Source organism: Leiobunum rupestre, chromosome 6, assembly GCF_980474605.1.
Source record: "Leiobunum rupestre chromosome 6, qqLeiRupe1.1.hap1, whole genome shotgun sequence".
Lineage (NCBI taxonomy): Eukaryota > Metazoa > Arthropoda > Arachnida > Opiliones > Sclerosomatidae > Leiobunum > Leiobunum rupestre.
In genome coordinates, this window is record NC_143389.1 from 48308603 (window position 1) to 48330221 (window position 21619).

The 21619-nt window shown below is 37.8% G+C and overlaps 2 protein-coding genes across 3 annotated transcripts; one reads left to right on the plus strand and one right to left on the minus strand.

Moving 5' to 3' along the window:
• The first annotated feature begins 5273 nt into the window (after nt 1-5273).
• LOC149941296 (uncharacterized) lies at nt 5274-8474 on the plus strand. 2 transcript variants are annotated; one of them, XM_090178594.1, is made up of 10 exons: nt 5274-5438; nt 5518-5677; nt 5735-5850; nt 5920-6036; nt 6111-6247; nt 6318-6399; nt 6462-6586; nt 6651-6711; nt 6848-6946; nt 7014-8474. In XM_090178594.1, the coding sequence occupies exons 2-10, from the start codon at nt 5649-5651 to the stop codon at nt 7346-7348; spliced, it is 1101 nt and encodes a 366-aa protein (XP_090034720.1). In that variant the 5' UTR covers nt 5274-5438; nt 5518-5648; the 3' UTR covers nt 7349-8474. The 2 variants fall into 2 exon arrangements, with proteins under 2 accessions (XP_090034720.1, XP_090034719.1); XM_090178593.1 differs by having other exon boundaries at nt 5274-5677.
• Nucleotides 8475-8561: 87 nt separating this feature from the next.
• On the minus strand, nt 8562-10657 carry Atg101 (autophagy-related protein 101). Its single transcript, XM_090177661.1, has 7 exons — nt 10420-10657; nt 9944-10060; nt 9793-9870; nt 9538-9720; nt 9361-9475; nt 9102-9268; nt 8562-8827 (listed from the first exon to the last, which is right to left on the minus strand). Exons 2-7 carry the CDS (start codon nt 9971-9973, stop codon nt 8744-8746), a joined length of 657 nt encoding a protein of 218 aa, XP_090033787.1. The 5' UTR covers nt 9974-10060; nt 10420-10657; the 3' UTR covers nt 8562-8743.
• Nucleotides 10658-21619: the final 10962 nt, after the last annotated feature.

Genomic DNA, 21619 nt, shown 5'->3' on the forward strand with positions numbered 1-21619 from the left:
CCTCATATCCTTCTAACATATAGGATCCTTGGTACAGCATGGTAGCCATGGCCAAAGAAGCTACCGACTGCCATTTTCCTATTAAATAGTAGCACTCCGTTGTTTTGGTTATGGTAACCAGTTTGGACGCAAATTTTTTATATCGATTAAAACCGAAAAAGCATGGTGACGTTACAGTGCCATTATCCCATGTCTGACGTGAGTTAATTTATTACATTGACTTCAAAGGCACGTCACTGATAACGTCCATCAAGGCTTCTCCTACAGTGCTTCCACTTGTACAAGCTCTTTTCTCTCTGGTGCAGTGGCGTAGCTAGAGATTCTTCCGCCCGGGGCGGGTACCCGAGTTTGCCTCCCCTTTCAAAGTTTCAATACACACCAAAATTCAGTCTCACTCCTCAAACTATTTTACAGGATAAAAATGTACTCAAGAAAATGTAAGACTTTTGACGGGTTGCGTTCTCCTTGTGTGGGGTGTTGTGGTTGTTGCTCCTAGCTGTTCATATAGTGCTTGTTAAAATGATGGAAACTTTTCTCCTGTGCGGTATGCAACAAGTATTTTGTTTTCACCAGGTAGATGTTTTTGACATATTAAGGCTTAGCAAAAATATATATATATATATATATATATATATATATATTTTTTTTTTTTGCTATTACTTCTTGGCGATTCCCTTGAAGATGTTTTATTGAAGCGCCTATTGTACATTAAAATGTCTTAAAATTATTTTTATTAAATTAAGAGAGACACATTTGAATGCATTCATTTCAACCATGAATTTCGAACTATATAATTTCCCTTCTACCATCTGGGAATAAGATGGGCGGTGCCTTTCAGCGTTTTACGTAATCACTTAAGCCAATCAGGAGACAGACGTTTGTCGTCAATGACTCAATCCACAAAACGTTTAGGCTCCATAAGCCACAGAGTGGGCTTCTCTTGGAGCATGGATTAACAATAACTCACAGGGATAACTCTCTTACATAGAACTATCATTGCCAGCCAAAAATACGTTTGCTACAAACTCTTCCCCCCTTACAGTCCTACACTCCCCACTTTCCGCCCCAAAAACGATTCAAATCCGGAAATAGTAACACCATCTCATGTCTGAAATCGACACTATGGTTTTTTAATATGGTTTTTAAAAATGGCGATTGTCAGCAAAATTGGTCCGCAGATTATTTTATTCGGGATTTAATAGGAATTGTCATTGTTTAAGCCGTATTTTTTATATCGCATAGGTAAATGGTAATTAGCTTTACATTAATAAAAATTCAACAGTTATTGGATTCTATTATTATTATTATTATTATTATTATTATTATAAAAAAAATTTAAAGTACTAAAAACCAAGGATCCTATATGTTAGAAGGATATGAGGCGAGGGACGAAAAATGGCAGCGCCGTCGGTGGGTCATGCGCGTTAGATAATCCATCTTTAGATTCCGTCAAGGACAAAACATGGAGGAAGCACCACCAAAATTTGTCCTTGAGTGAATAGAAACAAGACGTCCCACGTTTTTGAGGCTCTCTTAATATCGACGGCGCTGCCGGCGTTTTGAAAACACGGGCTGGCCCTAGGGCTACCTATCCTTCTAACATATAGGATCCTTGTAAAAACAGAAACGCGATGCAAAAAATGCAAAAGATTTCGCGGCGCCAAAAAAACGGCCCGTCTGCTCGCCGAATTGAATCGTTTCCGCTTAGGCCTAGTTCTGATTTCACCCGCTAGGACCGATGGTGTTTGAATCAAACTTATTTTCGAAGAGAACTATCCCTGTGAGTAATTGTTAATCCATGCTTGGAGCATCGAGGGAATGAGTAAAAAACCCATAGATATAGGAAACGTATATAAAGGTCTAGGTCTAGATAAAATATTTAAAAGGGATTAAGGAAAAGCAAATTAAATTAATGGACACATTTGCTACGTAGATAATGCGATACATGGCGGCGAAATGTGTGGTGATTGGGAATTGAAACTATGTCCTGTGGTAGAGAATTCCAGTCGTTAATGACCTTGGTTTAGCTAATTTTAGGGAGTGACCAAGAGTAGAGGAGATATTGATGGAGAAAAATCGGAAAAGTTCAGGGTTAAATTATTATGGAAAAAATCATAGGAGTAAGCTGCGGTTATGTGAGTCGGTCGTCGAAAATACCACTTTCGACTTTGTTTAAGGGAGTGAGACCTCCTTAGATGTTAGGCTCTTTTGAGAATAGCATAATTTGACCATTGAGTCACTGAAAGTTGAGGCCCCAGCGTGTACCGTACTCCGAAATATGATCAAGCGATTGCTGCATGGAGCCGTATAAAGCTCGAAGTGCTTGGCCACAGACCCAGGCCCCATTATAATCCTTGTGTTCCCCTTGGTCAACATGTCTCTGGCATTGTTGGGGCCTGGATTAATAATAGGACTACTAGATATGGCACTTGCGCGTTTAAGCATCTCTCAAATCACCCCAGCACTCCGCGAAAAGATGGGACAAACTTTATTTGGCACACGTGTTTGCCCTGAGGAACACCTCTCGTGACGGGGTAAGTGTCTGAGAGCGCACCATTGACCCGGACCTGACCAATGAAGTAGATTTCCAGTAAGACCCCGGCGTTGAAGTTTTTAGAGCAACACAGTGATTGTTCGTAGCGAGAGTGCCTTGGGCTGCCATAGCAAAGCGGATGGCATGGTCTGTCACTCGATGGCCGCGTCTAAGCCCCGTTTGCTCAGCCGGCAGAACAGCGTTCTGGTCTAGGAACCAGACCAATCTAACGAGAACCAGCTTCTCGGAAATTTTCCCGAGATTAGGAAGCAGAGAGATGGCGCGGTAAGAGGTGGAATCTGTGGAGGACTTCCCAGTCTTCAGAATGGTTTGCATGACATCATGTTTCCAAAGGCTGTTATAGAGCGCTAGGAGTGCCGTTTGAAAATCCAGAGGCGAGGCTTTTATGATGAGGTTGGAGATGTTATCCTTCCCCGCGAAAGGGACATTGTATCTTGCTGGTGGCTTCTCCAGAAGTGGATGAGGCTGGTATTTTAGGTCCGGGCCGAGCTTTGAATGGGGATGGGTATCTCTCTAGCAGACTGTGACTAGCACTCTGCGACTTGTGCTTGATCCGTTTCCACCTTGTCTCCGTTTTTAAACGTAATTAGCTTCTGTGAACGCGTGCCGGTCTTGAACTACCGAACTTCGGACCAGACTTGGGTCAAAAGTGTGTGAGCATGTAGCTTATTACAAAAAGTTATCCAACTGTTACGCTTAGAATCTCTAGTTAGTTTTTTGAAGAGGGCCCGTTCACGTTTGTAAGCCACTTGGTCCAACGAATGACCCGATCGTTTGACCCTGCAACGAGCAGCTTTGACAGTCTTGACCTGATCCGAGCATGCGGCATCCCGCCAATGAGGTTGTCGGGGAGCGGCGGCCCCACTTCTCCACTTAGTCGGAATCTTGTAGCTGCCCCATAGAATGTTATGGGCATTGAAATCACCTACGCCCCGAAGGAGAAGGTTGAAAAACTCCTTAGTGGGATCATTGCCTTTCATTTAATTCTTCAAAGTATTCTGTCCTTCACCTTGAGCACAACAATCCCAATTTAATTTATAACATAAATGGCTCGCCGCTGATTACCACTCTCTCGGAACGTGACCTTGGAGTCCTTGTAGAACCTACTCTAAAATTATCAGCCCACACTAACAAGGTTTCCAAGCTATTCCGCTCCATAGCTGGTCTAGTGCGCCGTAATCGTTATTTCCGTTTCCCCAAAATTATTAAATCTCTGTATAACTCCCTGCTGGTACAATGGTACTCCCCTTTTTTTGATTATTGCTCCCCGATCTGGACCCCTCATCTTGAATCAGACAAACTCAAACTACAAAAAGCCCAGAACCAATTTACTAAATTTGTATCCAAATTTGCCAGCTCCCTCGCGTCTTAAATCCCTTAAAATTTTGAAATATTGGCTTATTACTTAAATTCTTCCATAATAGCCTGGTTTTGAACTTTTCGGAGTTCTTCTCAGTCAATGCGGGGTCCTGCACAAGGGGGCATCCTCTCAAGCTGTCAAAGCCCCGAGCTATTACTCCACTTTGAGATCAAATTCCTACTCCCAAACCGTCATTAATGACTGGAATTATCTCCTACCTAGGAATATGAATGACCTGTATCCTCCTAGCTCGCACAATGTATTGTCACCAAGCTCCCACAATGAATTATCACCATTTCTAACTATTCGAATTTTCGTTTGGCCCTTTATACCCACACGGGTTTTGTATAATAGTAACTAAGGCTTGTCAATTTTAACTGTTTTCGTCTATTTGGTATTTGCCCAAAAAAAATGATTGTTAATTTTTTTAATTACGTATTTGTGTTTTTAATTTAGTTTAATTGGTTAGTTTATACTACCCCATGTATTCGGCGCTTGAACATAAGCCCCTGACCCCTGTGGCTTCTAATGTACTATTTTAATAAATAAATAAATAACTAGGCCATTCCCATCTTAGCCACTGACACTAGACTACCTAATGCAGTTCGATATTCCTGGTTAAAATTAATATATTGATAATTGGATTAATTGTAAGAAAATGGTAGTGGTTTTGCTTCGGTCAGCTTTGGGCTGACCGAAGCAAAACCACTTCCCCGCAATGTGGAATAGGCGCTTCAATCATAGACAGTATATATCATAGAAATCTCATTGGTAACTAGAATGCTGCCGCCTACGGCCGAGCTTGACGCCAGTTCGCCTTGAACCTTCAGCCAATGAGAGGCCGTAGAGTGGTTCCGCCAAGGAGGATAATAATCCTCCTTGAATCCGCTACTATAGCGGGAGATAGATGACGTCATTCTCTCTGGTGACATTAAATTCTTGGCAGAACCACTCTTTGAGCTCTGATTGGCTGAGATCTGGCTATCATCTGCCACGGCGTTTGGCCCATTTGCCAGTTACACGGCAGCATTCTAGTTACCTATGAGATTTCTATGGTATATATCCCTGTCTATGCTTCAATAAAACATCTTTAAGGAAATTGCCAAAAAGTAATATTTCCGAAAGCCAGGACCTACAAGTCACTGTTTATATAGTGCTTGTTAAAATAATTTAAACTTTTCACCTGGCTCTCGGATATATTACTTCTAGGCGATTTCTTTGAAGAAGGTTTATCTTGATTGAACGACTATACCAATGATAAACTTCTTTTTATTTTGAAAAAAAAATATTGTTTTAAGTAAGATCATAGAGGGCGCTTTTTTACGGAAGCTTCGCCCACTCTAAAAGGTGCTTTCCCAAATTGAATGGGATCACTTCAAAAGTCGCAAGACGAACTTGTTGGAAGCTGAAGACATTTTTTATTAATGATTGTGTTGAATAAAAATTGTACAAGAAAATTGTAATTCGAAACCATTTATAAATGAGGAATCATGCAAAGAAGCTCGTATCAAGTTAATAATCACCGTGATTCGATTATATTTATTTTAGGATAAATAACTTTTCAATGAATCTTTCATTTAACATAAACAGTTCGTATTAAAAGTAGGCTTCAAGGCCTTGGTCGGACATTGTTTCTTAGACAATCTTAGTCAAAGTTCCTTACTGTATGCTTCAACCATAAACCAAGTTAAACCACAGCTATAAGGTCTGAGGTTATTTTGTGTTCAAGTAATTATGGAGCGAGCGAGCAAAGCCCTTCGTCGGTAAGTGATTTTAATACATTTTGTAAATAATAATCTTAGAAATATTTGATTCGGTAGAAGTGGAGTTAGATTAAAATCACTGGGAGGTGGTCATGCTGATCTTAATATTATATTGTCTGAGCTAAAGGACATACGACAAGCTTCTAAAAATTTTATGGTTTCACAGAATTCTGGTAAATTTGTCTATGTACTTTTAATGTTATCAATCTTTTGTCTAATTATTTGTTTTAAACTATTTATAGTTTCCCAAGATTTAGTGAAATGGGCAGCCGCGGGTGATAATAGGGCAATTCAAGACATTATGGGCCAGTTAAATGAGCTCAATACTTTATGGACAGATGTCCAAAAAGATTTTATAGGTGATTTGTAAATTATTTCTTTCGCTTTAGCTTTGATAATCTATATATATATATATATTATTTGACCTTTACAGATCACTTGAGAGATTTCAAATATCAGTTTGAAATGATTCTTGAAGGTGAAAAACAAGTTGATCATGCTCGTAATCATTTAACAAGCTGCGAACAAAGAGAAAATAAAACTAGGAAAGAGCTTAAAAGGGCTTCTAAGGTATTATTTTCCATTTAATCTTGGTAGCTGTAAGTTTGAAATTCTTGATTATATTTTATAATGGTCATAGAAATCAACTGTTGATGAATTGACTAATTTGGAAATCAAATTATCCCAAGCTGAAAGATCGAAAGATTTAGCCCAACTTGAAGGTAGACTTTACTTAACAGTCAATTTAATAAGAGAATTTAAATACAACTTTGTTCTAAAACAGTTGTTGAAAGAGTACATGAAAATGAAGCTGTTAAACTCATAAGACTGAAGGAAGGACTCTTGAAACTTTCAGATGCTTATCTTGAAATGGCTTCAAAATGCGCCATAATTTTTGAAGCTCAATCGGTAATTTGAATCTTTGCCGATTTATATGAGAAGCTATACGCTAAAGACAAATTTTATAAATTAGGAAATTTCCCATCAACTTCCCGATGTCCATGAACATGATTTACACGAAATCAAATATACAGGTGACAAAGCACTTTCATTCTTACTTGTAATACGTAAAAGTCCATAACATTTTCCTTGTCATTCCATGGTCAATAACACTGTGCCTTTCATTGTACATTAATATCCTTCTTTTGTGTTAATCCGTAAAAATATCAGGTTCGGGCGCTGCCAGAAAAATAATATTGAAAGCTAAGGAAAAAGTACAGGATTATCAAAAACATCGCTACCAAATAGTCCCAACGAGTCTAGAAATAGGTATTGTGTTTACATTAGTTATAGTTAAGCTACACACCAGCTATAACAAAAATCTTGTCTTTTCAAGACCCACCTCCTCCTTATACTCCGGGGTTCTATGACCCTTCTTCTGGAAGACCATTTGAGACTCCAGTTGATTATGAAGAGTGCTACGCAGCTCCATACACTGCCATTGTACCGACTAGACAAAGGGCAATTGGTCACAGTAGTCCGGTTTCTCCGTCTTGCCCTCCGTACCCCTCGTCTCCTCTTGCGCACACTTTACCACCTCCTCAACCTATAGCCCATCCTAGATACCAGTCAGACTGGCTTTCTCCCAATGATCGGGGCTCTGATATACGATGGAATAACGAAGATTATGAAGACGACTTATCGGAAGCTATGGGCGCTGCCAAGATTTAAGTTAAGATATTGAGTGAGAAAATAATTGGGGGAAAAGTAGAACTGGAAAATCCTACAAAAATTCCGATCAAGGAAAATTTATAAATAAAATTATTAGTATAACTTGAAATCGAGACAACAATTAATTCTAATTTTATTATTACCTTCTATATTTATTTATCAATTTACTATTTGAAAATAGTGACTTAATACTTGGAATTATTATTAGGACTGTTTATATTTTGGTAATATTTGAATATACTACCATCTATTTTCTTTACTCCTTGGAATGTTTTATATATTTTGAGATAGAATAGCTAATTTACCAATTTCGGAAATTTTCCATTTCTACTTTTTTAAATTAGATAAAATATGGGCTGAAGATTTAATTTTTGGATAAAGATAATTAGAGATAACGAAAAAAAATTAAATATTTTGATAGGGAAAAATCAATTTGAGCAAAAATTAATCTTAACAAAAAGGTGATTTTTCTTTGGCCTGCTTAGTACAATCACACAATCGGCCAATAGGTTGTGAAACCTTTTTTAATCATTTTTTCCCTGGGAAATGTATACTTACAAAAACAATTAGGCTTTTTACACCCTCATTTTCCCAACTGTATCATTAGATATATTGTTTTTTTACAACAACACCAATCATGATAAATTGAATCATTTGCATACTGGTATTATACGGGGAAAAAAAAGCTTATTTATAAATTGAGAAAATTGGAAATTCAAGATATTTCCACAATTAGGAATGATTTGCTTCTGAATGTAATTGTATAATTTTTTTGAGCTTCCATTATATGTCTTCCCCCCTAAGATATTGATCATTGCTTTTTCACATTGAATGTTAATTCACGGTTTTGATTTAATCATGTCCCTCTTCCTCATAGATTTTATTATTTACATGCCTACTTTTTTTTATAATTTCAATATTTAGGTTCAAAATTAGTAAAAATAAACAGGGTTTGCAAGAATGCACCAAATCAAATAAGATATAAATGAAAATTATTTAAAACAATTTTCCTAAGTTTTATAAAACTAGAAATCTTAAGAATTGTAAAAAAATGTCTGCGAGTGAAGAATTTGAAGTATTCTACAACTCTATACTAACAAATTGCCCTAGAATGCTTATATCATAAACAAGTATTAAAAAAATGATTAAACTATAGTAAAAAATGTTTTATAATAAAATAATTAATCAAATGTTTTAATTTTCTAATTATAATTTATTTTTTGTTTCTGAGTAGGGCTTCTATTTACAGTATTTACACAAAGCTCACCAAAAGGTTAACATTCGTACCGAAAAACTTCATATAAAAAACCTTATACACATTTATAAAAACAAAAAGAGCAAAAATGAATTATTTTTTAAACCTAAATTTTAAAAATTACAATGCTAACCTAAATTTTACAACGCTAACGTGTCTTTAAAAAGTCTTTTAACAGTTGTGCTCACTGATGCAGTTGCAAGGCTCGAAGTTTGGTAAGCTATCTATAATTGAAAGTAGTAAAAAAATATGTCAAATGTCTTATAAGGTTATCTGTTTCAGGGATAACGATTTATTCTAAGCACATATTGAGGTTAATGAAATTAAAAAAATCAAAAGTGATAAAGCAAGAAACGGAAGATAGCGGACTACGCGGATATTTATGGAAAGAGCGACTGATTTGAACTATTTATATTCTCTTGCATTTAGAAAGGGATTATGTAATAAGGAAATGGGGTCAGGATTAGGTTTCTAGGGTAATAATTAAATATACATTACTTTAAATAAGTAAGGTTGCACATCAGAAAAGCTTGTGTCAAAGATCAGTTCTAATTCTGATTGGTTGGGCATTTTGGGAACAAAATCTATCCTATTCATAGCTGCCGCAATAGCTAAAACTTTGTCTGACAATAATTCTCCTACTTTCTCCCGAAATATTTGACGTTCTGAAAAAGAAAAATTAATTGTACTAAACACAACCATTTCAAGGAAAAATTAGTTTAATTTGTACTAAACAACCATTTCAAAGAAAAATTACCGTGCTCATTGGACAATGTAACAATACTGATTTTCAGCGTCCAGACCTCCCAAGGTATGCTTTCTGGGGGGAATGGCCATCGAGCACGTTTTTTCTGGTAAAATTCCAACGATATCTACAAATAAGCAGGTTTTTTAGGTATCACGGAGATTTTGCAGTAGAGATGTCAGGAAATACCTGCCCGGATTCAGGACCATCGCTGCTGCGTAATATATTACTAAAAGCGCTTATTTCTTTGGAGACTGTTTTGTCAAGATCGCACGAGGCGCAGCGTACATACGTGAAATCAATAAAATCACACGCAACATCTTCGTAACCTATGGTTCCTGCTGAAAATCTACCTTCTTGCTCATAATGAAACTAGATAAAAATTTATAGAAATTTAGTTTTCAGGCATTCTTTAGAAGATTTGAAAAAATCATTGTATCTTACTTTGCCAAATGATCTATGAAAGAGGAGGGTATGAAATATAGAAGAAACCACCTCTGGGACCTGCCGTCCTTCCACCGACTGGAATATTAATTAATTTTTGTGATTAGAGGGATTTTTGGCTCTTTGAAAACATTTATGTATTGGATTTTACCAGTTCAAATGTTTGTGATCTTGCATTCATAATTTGTTATGTCGTGAGTGATGTATCAGTTCCATAGTTTTTGACCAAAGATTAAGTTTATATTTCAAATATTCATCCGAAATAATTCTAGAAGAAAAGTGGGCAAAGAGAATTCAATTACAGCTACACCAGGAAGTTCTGGAAGTAGCCCAAATGGTTCACTGACTTTTTCTACAGAAAGCAATTATGATATCTTATCTAAAATTTCACCCTTCCCTCAATTGTCAGAAAAATGATAATTGGAGGATGTGTTTTATTTCTTCAAGGGTCAACCCACGTAGTAACTACCAGTTTCAATGAGATTTTTCTTAGTTTAAGCCTAATTGTTTCTCAATTCATAATGATGCAAATAGGATTAGGCTTATTTATATAATTCAGAACATATGTTAAAAAAAACAAACCCTGGAAGTAAAAAAAAGAGTAAACAAACAATTAAAAATACTCACGCTACTTAGGAGGAGAATTTGGCGAGTGAGTAATCCCCTTGTTGCTCTAGAAGCTCTTTTTAGATCAAAACAGAGCGAAAAATGTGCTTCCAGCCTTTTGTTCTTTTTTAAAATGTTCTAGTAGCTAGCTGCTAGCCAGCCTGACGTTGTGTATTTACGAAATCCTTTATTTTATTGGTTCATCGTGGGCTGGCCTTCGAGAGCACTCGCTCATCACGACGCCTTCACGTCAAAAAAAACGCAGTTTCATTAGCTTATTTTCAAGCCTAGATGGCGGTAGCGTAGTGAGTAATTCGATTCAACAATTTATTTTTCTGGCAGATGGCAGCAGCGTGTCCACATGGCTACATTACTCATTCAGCTGAACCAGAAGTTTATAATTAAAATCTTCTGTGTGAAGTATCTTCCGACTATGTTAAAAACATGTAACTTTTTTAATTCTGTAACTAATAAGCGACTGGCAGCATGATGTCACGCCGTACCTTTGGCTATGGCTGCCATGTTGGGAATCTTTTTTTCTCCAATTGGAAAAAGCATGGGTGACGTAATATATACGTCATGCTGCCAAGTCCCTATTAGTCTTTATTGGCCTATCGTCTGCAAGTTTAGTGCTATTTGAATTACAGATTTTTAATTTCGTCTATCGTGAGACAACGAAAAACACACATTATTAATCCACTATTTTTTGGCCGTTTTTCAAAAGAACTTATGGGAGAGTAATTGAAACTAGCTTCCGGTTGGGTTAACTGAAAAGGATAACTGCGCATATCCGCGAGTCAAAGTTCGTCAAAAAAATGTTACAAGGAAAACACTTCCCTCGAAAAGGTCTCAGGGCCGTGCAGAGGTATCCTGGGGCCCGGGACAAACTTACTCGCCCCCCCCCCCTTGAGCCTTGAAAACTTCTCCCAAGTTATCTTGATTTGCACCCCCCCCCTCCCTTGAGCATCTTCGATGGGCCCTAGAGCCCCTGCACGGCCCTGAGAGGTCTATAATAAACTTCTGGCTCTTTTCACGTAAGTTCACGCATTTGGCCATAATTTTATGAATTATGTTAATTTTATTTTAAGCGTGTTGGGCAATAACATAAATCTACAATATTTTCCCCTAAGTAAAATTAACTAATTAATTAACTGAGTGACGTCACCGGTTAACGTGAATAGGCGCTTAAATAAAACATCTTCCCAGAAATTGCCAAGAAGTAATATTTCCGACAGCCAGGACTCATAAGTTATTATTTATATAGTGCTTGGTGAATAGAAAGCTGGAAACTTTCTCGAACGTAACATCAGTTTTTTGCTAAGCCTTAAACGCCAAAAAAGTTACCTGGTTAAAAGGAAACACTTGTTGCATACCGTACCGCAAAAGTAATATGTTTAGTTCTAAAGGAATGAGTTTTCATCTTTTTCCAAAAGATAATTTTATACGAAATGAATTAACTCTGCCTCCACGAGAAGCTTTAAAATTGCCTGGTATTATAAAAATATTACATATCATTTTAATTATTTATACCATAAGAGGATGATAATAATAATAATATTATCTTCTTATACTTAGTTTTAAAAACATTATATATGTTACCTTAAAATATATTATCGAAAATAAACATTAGTATGTTCCTTATACACGTGAGCCGACGCGTTTCTTATCTGACGCAAAATTCTCATGAGGGCAAAAACGCGTCTCCAATTGGCTTAAATATGACTTTGTGGCTAGCCATTCTAACCGTTTAACCGACCGACCGGAAATAGCTCCTTCCCAGAAGAATTTGGAGAGGGGAGTAGAAACCGAGTATCTTTTATTGAAGCGTCCATTGGCCCCTAGTGAATGGCTATGAATAATATCGTTTTCCATTTGACTGCTCTCGAGCACTCTAGATCGCGCTGATCAACATTTTAATATGTTCCATTAGCATGCTCGGATCTGCTCCGATCAAGTTTCGCGTATTCCATTTCCCGCTCTCGGGTGCTCCGAGATCGCCCAAAACCGATCTGCCGATTTCGACAGATCAACGAATCGAGATCGAGATCGGAGCAAATGTTCGAGTATTCATTTTAGATTTTTTGGCAAAATGCAGACCAAGACGCGAAAATTCAAATTACTAGCAGACGAAAAACAACAAAACGCGGGAATATGTTCATGGAATGTTCCGTCAGAGACAGATTCAGAGCGAATCTTGAGCAATCAATTGGAAAACGCTATAAATCAAACAATTTGCTGGGTTCGGATATGGTATCACGAGGTCCGGAAAGGGGAGGAGCTATACAATAGATGTTTCTATACGTGATTTACGAGGTAACCGCCCCCTTTTTGGAGGCTAGTGTTGTGGAAGCTACCGGCTTCGATGCACCGACAAGGAATGTCAGCCAATGAAAAAGGCGTGCCGACATCTTATGATGGCGCCCACAGAAATGCTCTCGTAAATCCCGTATAAAATACGGTCACGAGTAAATGTTTTTTCTATGCCACTAGCTATAGTTATTGAAGATAGGGAGCGATAAAGATTTTGGTATTTTGAAGTTGACGTGCAATACACTCTTTTATATCCTTATTTGTGAGAGCTGCCATTTTATTACAGGTCTGATTTCAAATAGTGCATGCAAGGCCGCTTCACGCGGTCAAGTGCACGCGACGTCTCGAGCTGATCAGCACGTGCAGGCGCCCTTGCCTGTACTATTTTAAATGAGGCCTGTAATGAAATGGCCGACTTCGTAAAAGAGTGTATAAAGCACTAAAAAGCTTAAGCTCGTGACACGGGGAAAAACATTTTATACATTTAATTTTTTTATTGATTTATTTTATAGAAACACCTATTATTTGAAATTATTTTCAAACGCCAGAAAAAATTTGAAACTCGTACTTTTCCTTTATTGTAATTTTTTGGGGTACGACATAGTTTAGCGTAATAGGCACTAGCGTACCAACACTAAATAGGCGACGAAATAGCAATTAATGCCAGGAAAAGTATTGGAAAGATCTGCTGCTTCATGAGAAACTGTTGTCCCCGGCAGCGCCTCGACACCGACGCCAGAATTAGAAGCCCGCGGGCAAGGTCACCCTTTTCCGAAACAAAAAAATGGGACGTCGTGTAGGCCTAGATTTCTTTCAATGGAAGAATTATAACCCTCATTAAAATAAATTAACTTTCTTCGAGGCACCGAGATAACCCCTTTTCCGCGCTGTTTTGCAGAACCAAACAATATTAAGGTTATAATTTAGGTTGTTTCTATAATGCCATTGTTCGTAATTTATGGACTTATTGACATTTATCAATGGTTTGTTATTTATGCGTAGGAGGTCAACGCTCTTTATTGACCATATTTAGCAATTAGATGTGAGAAATCTTATTAAATTAATTCACGCGAATTCCAAAATACGCCACACACGAAAATCGCATTAATTTAACGCGTACGGTTGTTTGAATACTCTATCAAATCCGCTTTGTTTATCGATTCGAATTCTCCGTCGAAACAAGAGCTTGTAAACTCTATGTCTTAAACTGTAAATTTGTGACCCAGTTTTGGGCCTGTTCTTTACTTTCAACACGAGTAACATAATCGTAGAAGTATGGCACTTGAAGAATCAATTTCTTCACCAAATTCTTTCTTTACAGTGACGTCAAAAATATCGAAATAGCGCCACACATTAGCGACTTGGTGAACCATACTTTTTGGAGTGTAATTGGATGAAGCCGACTTTTTAGGTTTGAGGCCGAGGTATAGTGAATTGTCATTTCAAAATAATGACGAATTATTAAATTGTTTCGTCTTTATTAGAAATATTTTTCGATTTTCAGATGCAAATGCTTTTTGTGTGGAGTTGATCAATATCTGAATTTGAATGTAACTAACCAATAGGAAAACAAAACATAAATTTTCAAATTATGAATTCCTCATCCTTCTAATTTGTATTTGGTGGAAAAAGGATGTAGTAAGAAAACAATGCACGGACAAGTCAAAAAAATTTCATACTTATTGTTATGACGTTACTGATGCTTCCAAAAGCTCACCAATCTGTTTTATAGAATTACAGAATACATATTCAAGGAATAAATAAATTATTTCACATTTTGCGTGATTTTTATTTGAAATATCACAGGTTTTCCGCAAAGTCGAGTCCAAAGTGAAATTTATGACTAGTATAGCATCAACCTACAGCGTAAAAACGAAACACAACCTTCGCCGTCTCAAGATAGTTCCCATTGGCGCCTATTTACAAGGCCGGATTACCCAATAGGCCGAATAAGCCTGGGCATAGGGCACCAAGCCTACAAGAGGTTTCGAAAAAAGTACAAAAATGTTATTATTTTATTTTTACAAAAAATTTTTCTGGAGTAATTTTAGTAAATGCGTCAATATTTTTTGATACCATGTAAAGCAATAATTTATTAACGTCACTAAAATATCCGCAAGGTCTACATTGAAATTGTATTTTCCATCCATTTGTCAATTATAAATATTTTGAGTCCTCGCTCGCCACTGAAAGGGGGCACCAAAATTAGCTTGGGCCTAGGGCCCCACAAGGTCTTAATCCGACCCTGTCTATTTGTCACCAATATTATTCGTTATTCGTCTGTAATAGTCTTATAAAGTCGCTAAAAGATGTATAAGGAAAATGGATAAGAGCCAAATTCTTAAAAAATCGATGAATCAGTTTTTAGTTAATACTCAATTTTTTTCTTGATTTGATCCTAAGAATGCTTCACTAACTTTTTTCAGGGTTGGCAAAATCCTTGTTTTTTTCAAAAAGAACAAAAACAATGTTTTTTATTGTTTTAAACAAGATTCATTGTTTTAAACTGTTTTTAAAGCGAACAATAAAAAACACATAATAAACAATAAAAAACTATGTTTAAAACACGTTTTAATCTAATCATTATACTTATGAATCACGAGTAAACTCATTTAAAGAAATATTACGTATCATTAAACGTATTATCATAAGTGGCATATTTACCCTAAGTGTGTCAATAAGACGAATTTTTCCATGATACCTTGTTTAACGAAATTGACGTAAATGACGTCATTTTTTCCAGTGACGAAATTTACGTAATTAATGTGTTTGCGAAGCGGCGTCTGCGGCGCGAGAATTAAAAATACCATACAGAGTACTTGAACGGAATTCGAGAGTCCTACGTTTCTTTGGTCTGTTTAGAACAAGCTCAAATTGAAGATTTTCTGTGGAAAAGGCTCCTATTGGCACACTTAGGGTAATTATGCCACTTATGGTATTATAAATGAACTCACAGGGAGAAGAACCAATGAGTACACGCTTATTTAAACGAGCCAAGAATTTCGCTAAGCGTTGTTGACCAACCATTGACGGCCTTAGGGTTTTCGATGCCCCATGCAAATACTACCTAACCCGTAGTAGGGTTTTTAATATAGCTATCATCCTGGAATTTTCGGTCGCATAGTACTAAGAAAAGGGAAAATAGCTAGTTATCCACACATTGTTTTTAGTTTTGGTTTATTGAAATGTGCACGTCTGCAGTCATAAATCATCACAAATAAACAATGTTACATTAAATAAGATTTTAGGTACCTCTATAATCTTAAAACTTCCATCACGTCATAAAATTTCAAAAAAATCGAGAAAGGGGACCGAAATCCCTTGATTTTTATCTTGGAGTGCCGCCTAGTCGGTTTTAGCCCGATCTGTCCAGACCAGCCGTGTTTCTTGTTACTTAAAACCCGGCACAACCCGACTAAACAGCAACCCTACTTTTATCTCGTGAATAGGTAGTGTCCCAAATAGATGTATATTGGCAGCTATATAAATTCTATTTAAGCAAAAAGACAAAATTCAATGCGCTCGTAGGATTTTTGCACTGGTAGGAAATTTATGAAATCATATCGAGCCTTTTCAGTCACTCTTTTCAGAGAATCTTAAAATCAAACTACCCGTTATCAATACAATTTACCTTTCTTAGAGTCTTGGAATGGTTTTTTCTACCTTTTCCCTCATATTGAATAACGAAAATCTTACAAAAAAACAATGCAAATTTACCTTATAAAAAACATGTTTAAATCAAATAGTTTAAAACGTTTAAAACAAATTGGTGTTTGTTAAAAATATTTGTTTTAAACGTGTTTTAAACACTTGTTTTAAACCTTTTGTTTAAAACTTGCCAACCCTGACTTTTTTACTTTTCTATAAAGACCTTTTCACACGAGCCAACTTTTTAAATCAAAATGCTGAGTCAGCAAAAATGGATCAGTGATCCATTTTTTTATCGCGCACATTTTTGGTGGATCAACTCATCGAACTTTTATTCACACGAGCCAACTAGTTGACTCAACTCAAGTTGACTCATCTAGTTGGATCAAAAAGTTGGCTCGTGTGAAAAGGCCTTCAGTTTATTAGATATCTCTTATATTATATCTTGTAGTTTCGAAAAAGTATATCAAAATGATGAAAAAGAATGGTCAACAAATTTGTCTTATCGAAGTCACCGACGCGATAAATTGCTTTTCTTTTACTAAGAATTCTTTGCCGCGTAAAATTCATCTATAAAGTCAAAACCAAAACGCGTGTGTTTCTATTAGGCCTTGGCTCTAGAGTACAATTTTAAATGAGTAGGTACTAAAATAACTGTAGGTATTAAAAATCAACGACCAATAAACATTTTTATCTGTTTCGGGATAGTGTCACATCAATATCAGCAGCACTACACCCCGCCATTTTTATTTCTGTCGGCAAGGTACAGTCCCGATCAAAAACTTCTGGCCGTTTTCTCTTTTCAGCCATTTTGTTTCTATTTTAGGTAGAGAGCCGAATGAGGGCTTCTATGAAAGAATACTCTCGCGAAAATAATATGCAGTGAAAATTAATGCCCTACCGCAATTAAGGCACGAGCAAAGCCGGAAATAGCCAAACCTCTCTAAAATGACGTCACGAAAAAAATATATTTTGTCATAATATTCGGAAACCAAATCTGGTTCCATTTTTCAAATCGGATATGTGGTTGTAAAGTTATTGACGAAATAGTGATGACGGAAAACATCAAAATTAACCCTAATTTAATTTTTAAGTTAAACAAAGCCCTTCCATGACGTCATTTTGGAGGGGTTTGGCTATTTCCGGCTTTGCTCGTGCCCTAATTGCGGTAGGGCATTAATTATTATTATTATTATTATTATTTTCGTGAGGGTATTCTTTCATAGAAGCCCTCATTCGGCTCTCTAAAACAAAATGGCTGCCAAGAGAAAACGGCCAGAAACTTAGGATCGGGATTGTACCTTGAAACTATTCTGACTATTTGGCTCAGAATAGAGGTCGACAAAACAAATAAATTAACCGGCAAAATTTCGATTAATCATAAAATTTTTGGTTAACTGTTTATTTATGAACATTTTATACGAATAAACAACGATTTAAAATGCAAAAATAATGGTTTTTTTCTGATATTTTTTGGATAATTGTCGGTTATGAATAAAAATAAATAATCGTATAATTTCTTATTCAAACGCCGATCTCTAGCTCAGAATGGTCAAAAACCAACGAAGAAGTGTCTAGTTTTTCAGAATGAAACATTTCTGAGCTTTTCAGTTAGAATTCTGATCAACTAGACGCACCCATGATTTCCAATTCGGACTTCGTCCCCAACATTGAATTCAATCTTTGCAAAAATTTACGCAAATCGTGCAACAAAAGTGCAATAATCAAGATTAAAATTTTAATCATTATTTTTACAGTCAAAGCTACAGATTTTATTATAATAATTCATACGAGGGCGTCCTAATAATCAAGGAAGCGATTTGCTGGGTACAATAAAATTTACGTTAATTTGACGCGAAAACTTAAGCCAATTTTTTCATACGGTCAATTCAAAAATGTGCAATTTAATTTGATTATCCGGTTAAAATTCGCGAGTTGGCAGACAGTACCATTCGTGAATAAAGGGGGAATTTAGCGAGTAACAGATTTTCCCCTCATTGCACCCCCGGTTAAACGAATATAAATAGGTTCCTCCAGTTCCCAAAATGAAGGTAGCTGCTAATGAATAAATGCAAATCTCATATCCGAATCCGTTCAGGTATTCGTATCCGCATAACGAAGAGATTTTCTTATGAATATTTAACGCGACAGACCCATCCATCCATCGGTCCTTGCCGGGCAAAAAAATAGGGGAGGAGCTTAGTCTTTACCCCAAATTCCAAATACCAGGTTTGCAAGAACGGTAATTTGGTCGTGGTTAATTTGCATACTTTTCGACAGATGTCGTATCGACATTTAGCGCCTTGAGAAGCTTAACCAAGGTTATTTAGAGAAAAAAATTAACCATGGTAGAAGTTTAAAGCGACATCTGTCTAGAATGTTAAAAATTATTCTCATTAATTAATTGGAATAATTCTCGATAGAGGTCGCAAAAACCAAATAAGACCATGGCGGAAACTTGCCGAAACGAGTTGTCCCTATCAATTTTGCCCCATCCTGGTCAGTCAAGGTACGTAGGTGTTTCGTGTCTTCCAAATGTCTTGACTTAAGTCTATTCTATGGGAGGGAGTAAATTGTCTTTGGTAGTTTTTTCGGCGAATTAAAGTAGTCGGTATTAGCGAGAACGAATGAACGTTAGTTGAGTATATGAAGGCAGCACCCTATTTACCTCGGGTTTTAAGGAAGAGAAACCACGCCTCTTATCATCGTTTCCCAACTAAGTATGATTATGGCGAATCAACGAATTTCACATTACTACCACCAGGTTCAACAGAAGCTAAGGATGATTGGCGCTGGTTACGTTACCAGACAATTTTTGGATTTAGTTCATACTCACTTTAACGTGATTTCATTCAATTTCGCGGGCACCATGGTCACGAATAGGGAGGGATATTATAAACGTCACAGGCGTGCGCCTCAGTCTCGTCAGATTTAGGGAGCCCGCGCGATACAGGGAGCCCGCTAGATACAGGGGAGCCCGCTAGATACAGGGGAGCCCGCTAGATACAGGGGAGCCCGCTAGATACAGGGGAGCCCACGGGATACAGGGGAGCCCACGGGATACAGGGGAGCCCACGGGATACAGGGGAGCCCACGGGATACAGGGGAGCCCACGGGATACAGGGGAGCCCGCGGGATAAAGGGGAGCCCGCGGGATAAAGGGGAGCCCGCGGGATAAAGGGGAGCCCGCGGGATAAAGGGGAGCCCGCGGGATAAAGGGGAGCCCGCGGGATACAGGGGAGCCCGCGGGATACAGGGGAGCCCGCGGGATACAGGGGAGCCCGCGGGATACAGGGGAGCCCGCGGGATACAGGGGAGCCCGCGGGATACAGGGGAGCCCGCGGGATACAGGGGAGCCCGCGGGATACAGGGGAGCCCACGGGATACAGGGGAGCCCACGGGATACAGGGGAGCCCACGGGATACAGGGGAGCCCACGGGATACAGGGGAGCCCACGGGATACAGGGGAGCCCACGGGATACAGGGGAGCCCACGGGATACAGGGGAGCCCACGGGATACAGGGGAGCCCACGGGATACAGGGGAGCCCACGGGATACAGGGAGCCCGCGCGATAGAGGGCTGAAGGAGCTTTCATTTCGAGCGTGAGGGTGATTGGGAACTAAGCTAAAAATCGACATTCTCTCTCATATACCTCCTGGATATTAGGTATTATTTTGGAAAACGTGGTTAAAAATGCTTCAGCGAAAAATAATTTATCTATGCCTACCCGGATTTCGGGGTACGTAAAAAAAATATAATTCATTTTTTTTATCTCTTTGGGAAGATGCGAAAAAAGTTGTTATTCCACCCGTGATTTTCTCTCGATATTTTCTCCTGGATTTATGACGCAGTGTCTTCTTGATATCGAATCTGAGATTTTCGTGCCATTTTTCACAAGATTCGCCATAAAATTTCGATAAAAGAGTAAAAGTATTTCCGTGATCTGAGCAACGACGCCTAGAGGCTTGAAATTGTTTAGATAAAAAAAACACTCAATATTTTAAAAATTAAGAGATTGCCCGGTTTTCCAAGTGAACCGAAATAATGTTATAAAATACCCTTTTTAATCTTACGAAATAACGAGAGTCCAGGGGGCCTATACTGTAAATATTCGAAATCCAATTTTTGATCGAAAACTAGATTAAAAACTTCGAGATCTCGACGAATGGTATTCGGTAAAGATTTCGAATAAGCATAAATCAATGCAAATTGTCGAAGTCGATTTCGACATGGTATAGGGTATCGAGATCCAATTCGCAGTTGATTTTTTACAGAATTGCCCCCCCTGGTTCGAAATTGAATTGGCGGATTTTTAATAGATTTTGATGGTCTTTCTCGGGGCAATTATTGTTAGCCGGCCGCCCTTGATCCGGGAAATTTGAATAAAAACGGGCTCAAGGTTGTATTCCGTATCAAATTGAAAATTTAACGTTACGCGAACTTCGAGAACCAAGATAAAAATTGCTTAGACCGTGAATTCAAATTTAAATTACGTAACTTCGCTCAGGTGGAATGGATGTATATTTTACGCTACGGTTACTGAAGGTGAATTTCGAGTATAATTTTGGTCATGTATACGTAACTACACGCTACGTGTTTTCGTAAGTAAAGTAACAACAGTAAAGTATGACACTTATTACTGTTCGGTAGTATATTAATAATAATTATTATCAGCTAGGCTAATACACAAGGCCCACCCTTAAGCCCAAGTCATCAAACGACTTTTAAAGTCATTAATTCAGGCTGCCGGGTTACAATACGTAGAAGGGTGGTGGCTAGCCCTTCAAGCCACGCGAGCCAACAGCTCCCTACACTTACTATTACCGTTGACCTCTACCAGTTTTTATCGACCTTCCTACTAGTATATTTTAGCTTAGGCCTATTTAGAGACTAGGGGACTCTGTGCTGAACTAATTTTGGATTGCCCAATTACTCTGAAAATCAGGTTTGGTGGCGGAGTGGTTAGCTCCTCCCACGTTGAGTTTGCCCACTGGTTAAAGGAGTTTTTCGGTTTCCCCATCCATAAAAACTTGTTGAAGTTAACGGTTATAGTGAGTGTAGGGAGCTGTTGGCTCTCGTGGCATAAAGTGCTTGCCGCCACCATCCTACGCATTAATGGCATTAAAAGTCACAAGATGACTTGGGTGGTTGCGTTGGGTATTAGCCTAGCTGATTGCCTAAAAGTTCTGATGATCAAACTCAATTGAAATAAAAACTTGTTATTACGTTACTTGTGGTGTTACTTTATTGACCGTTCAGATA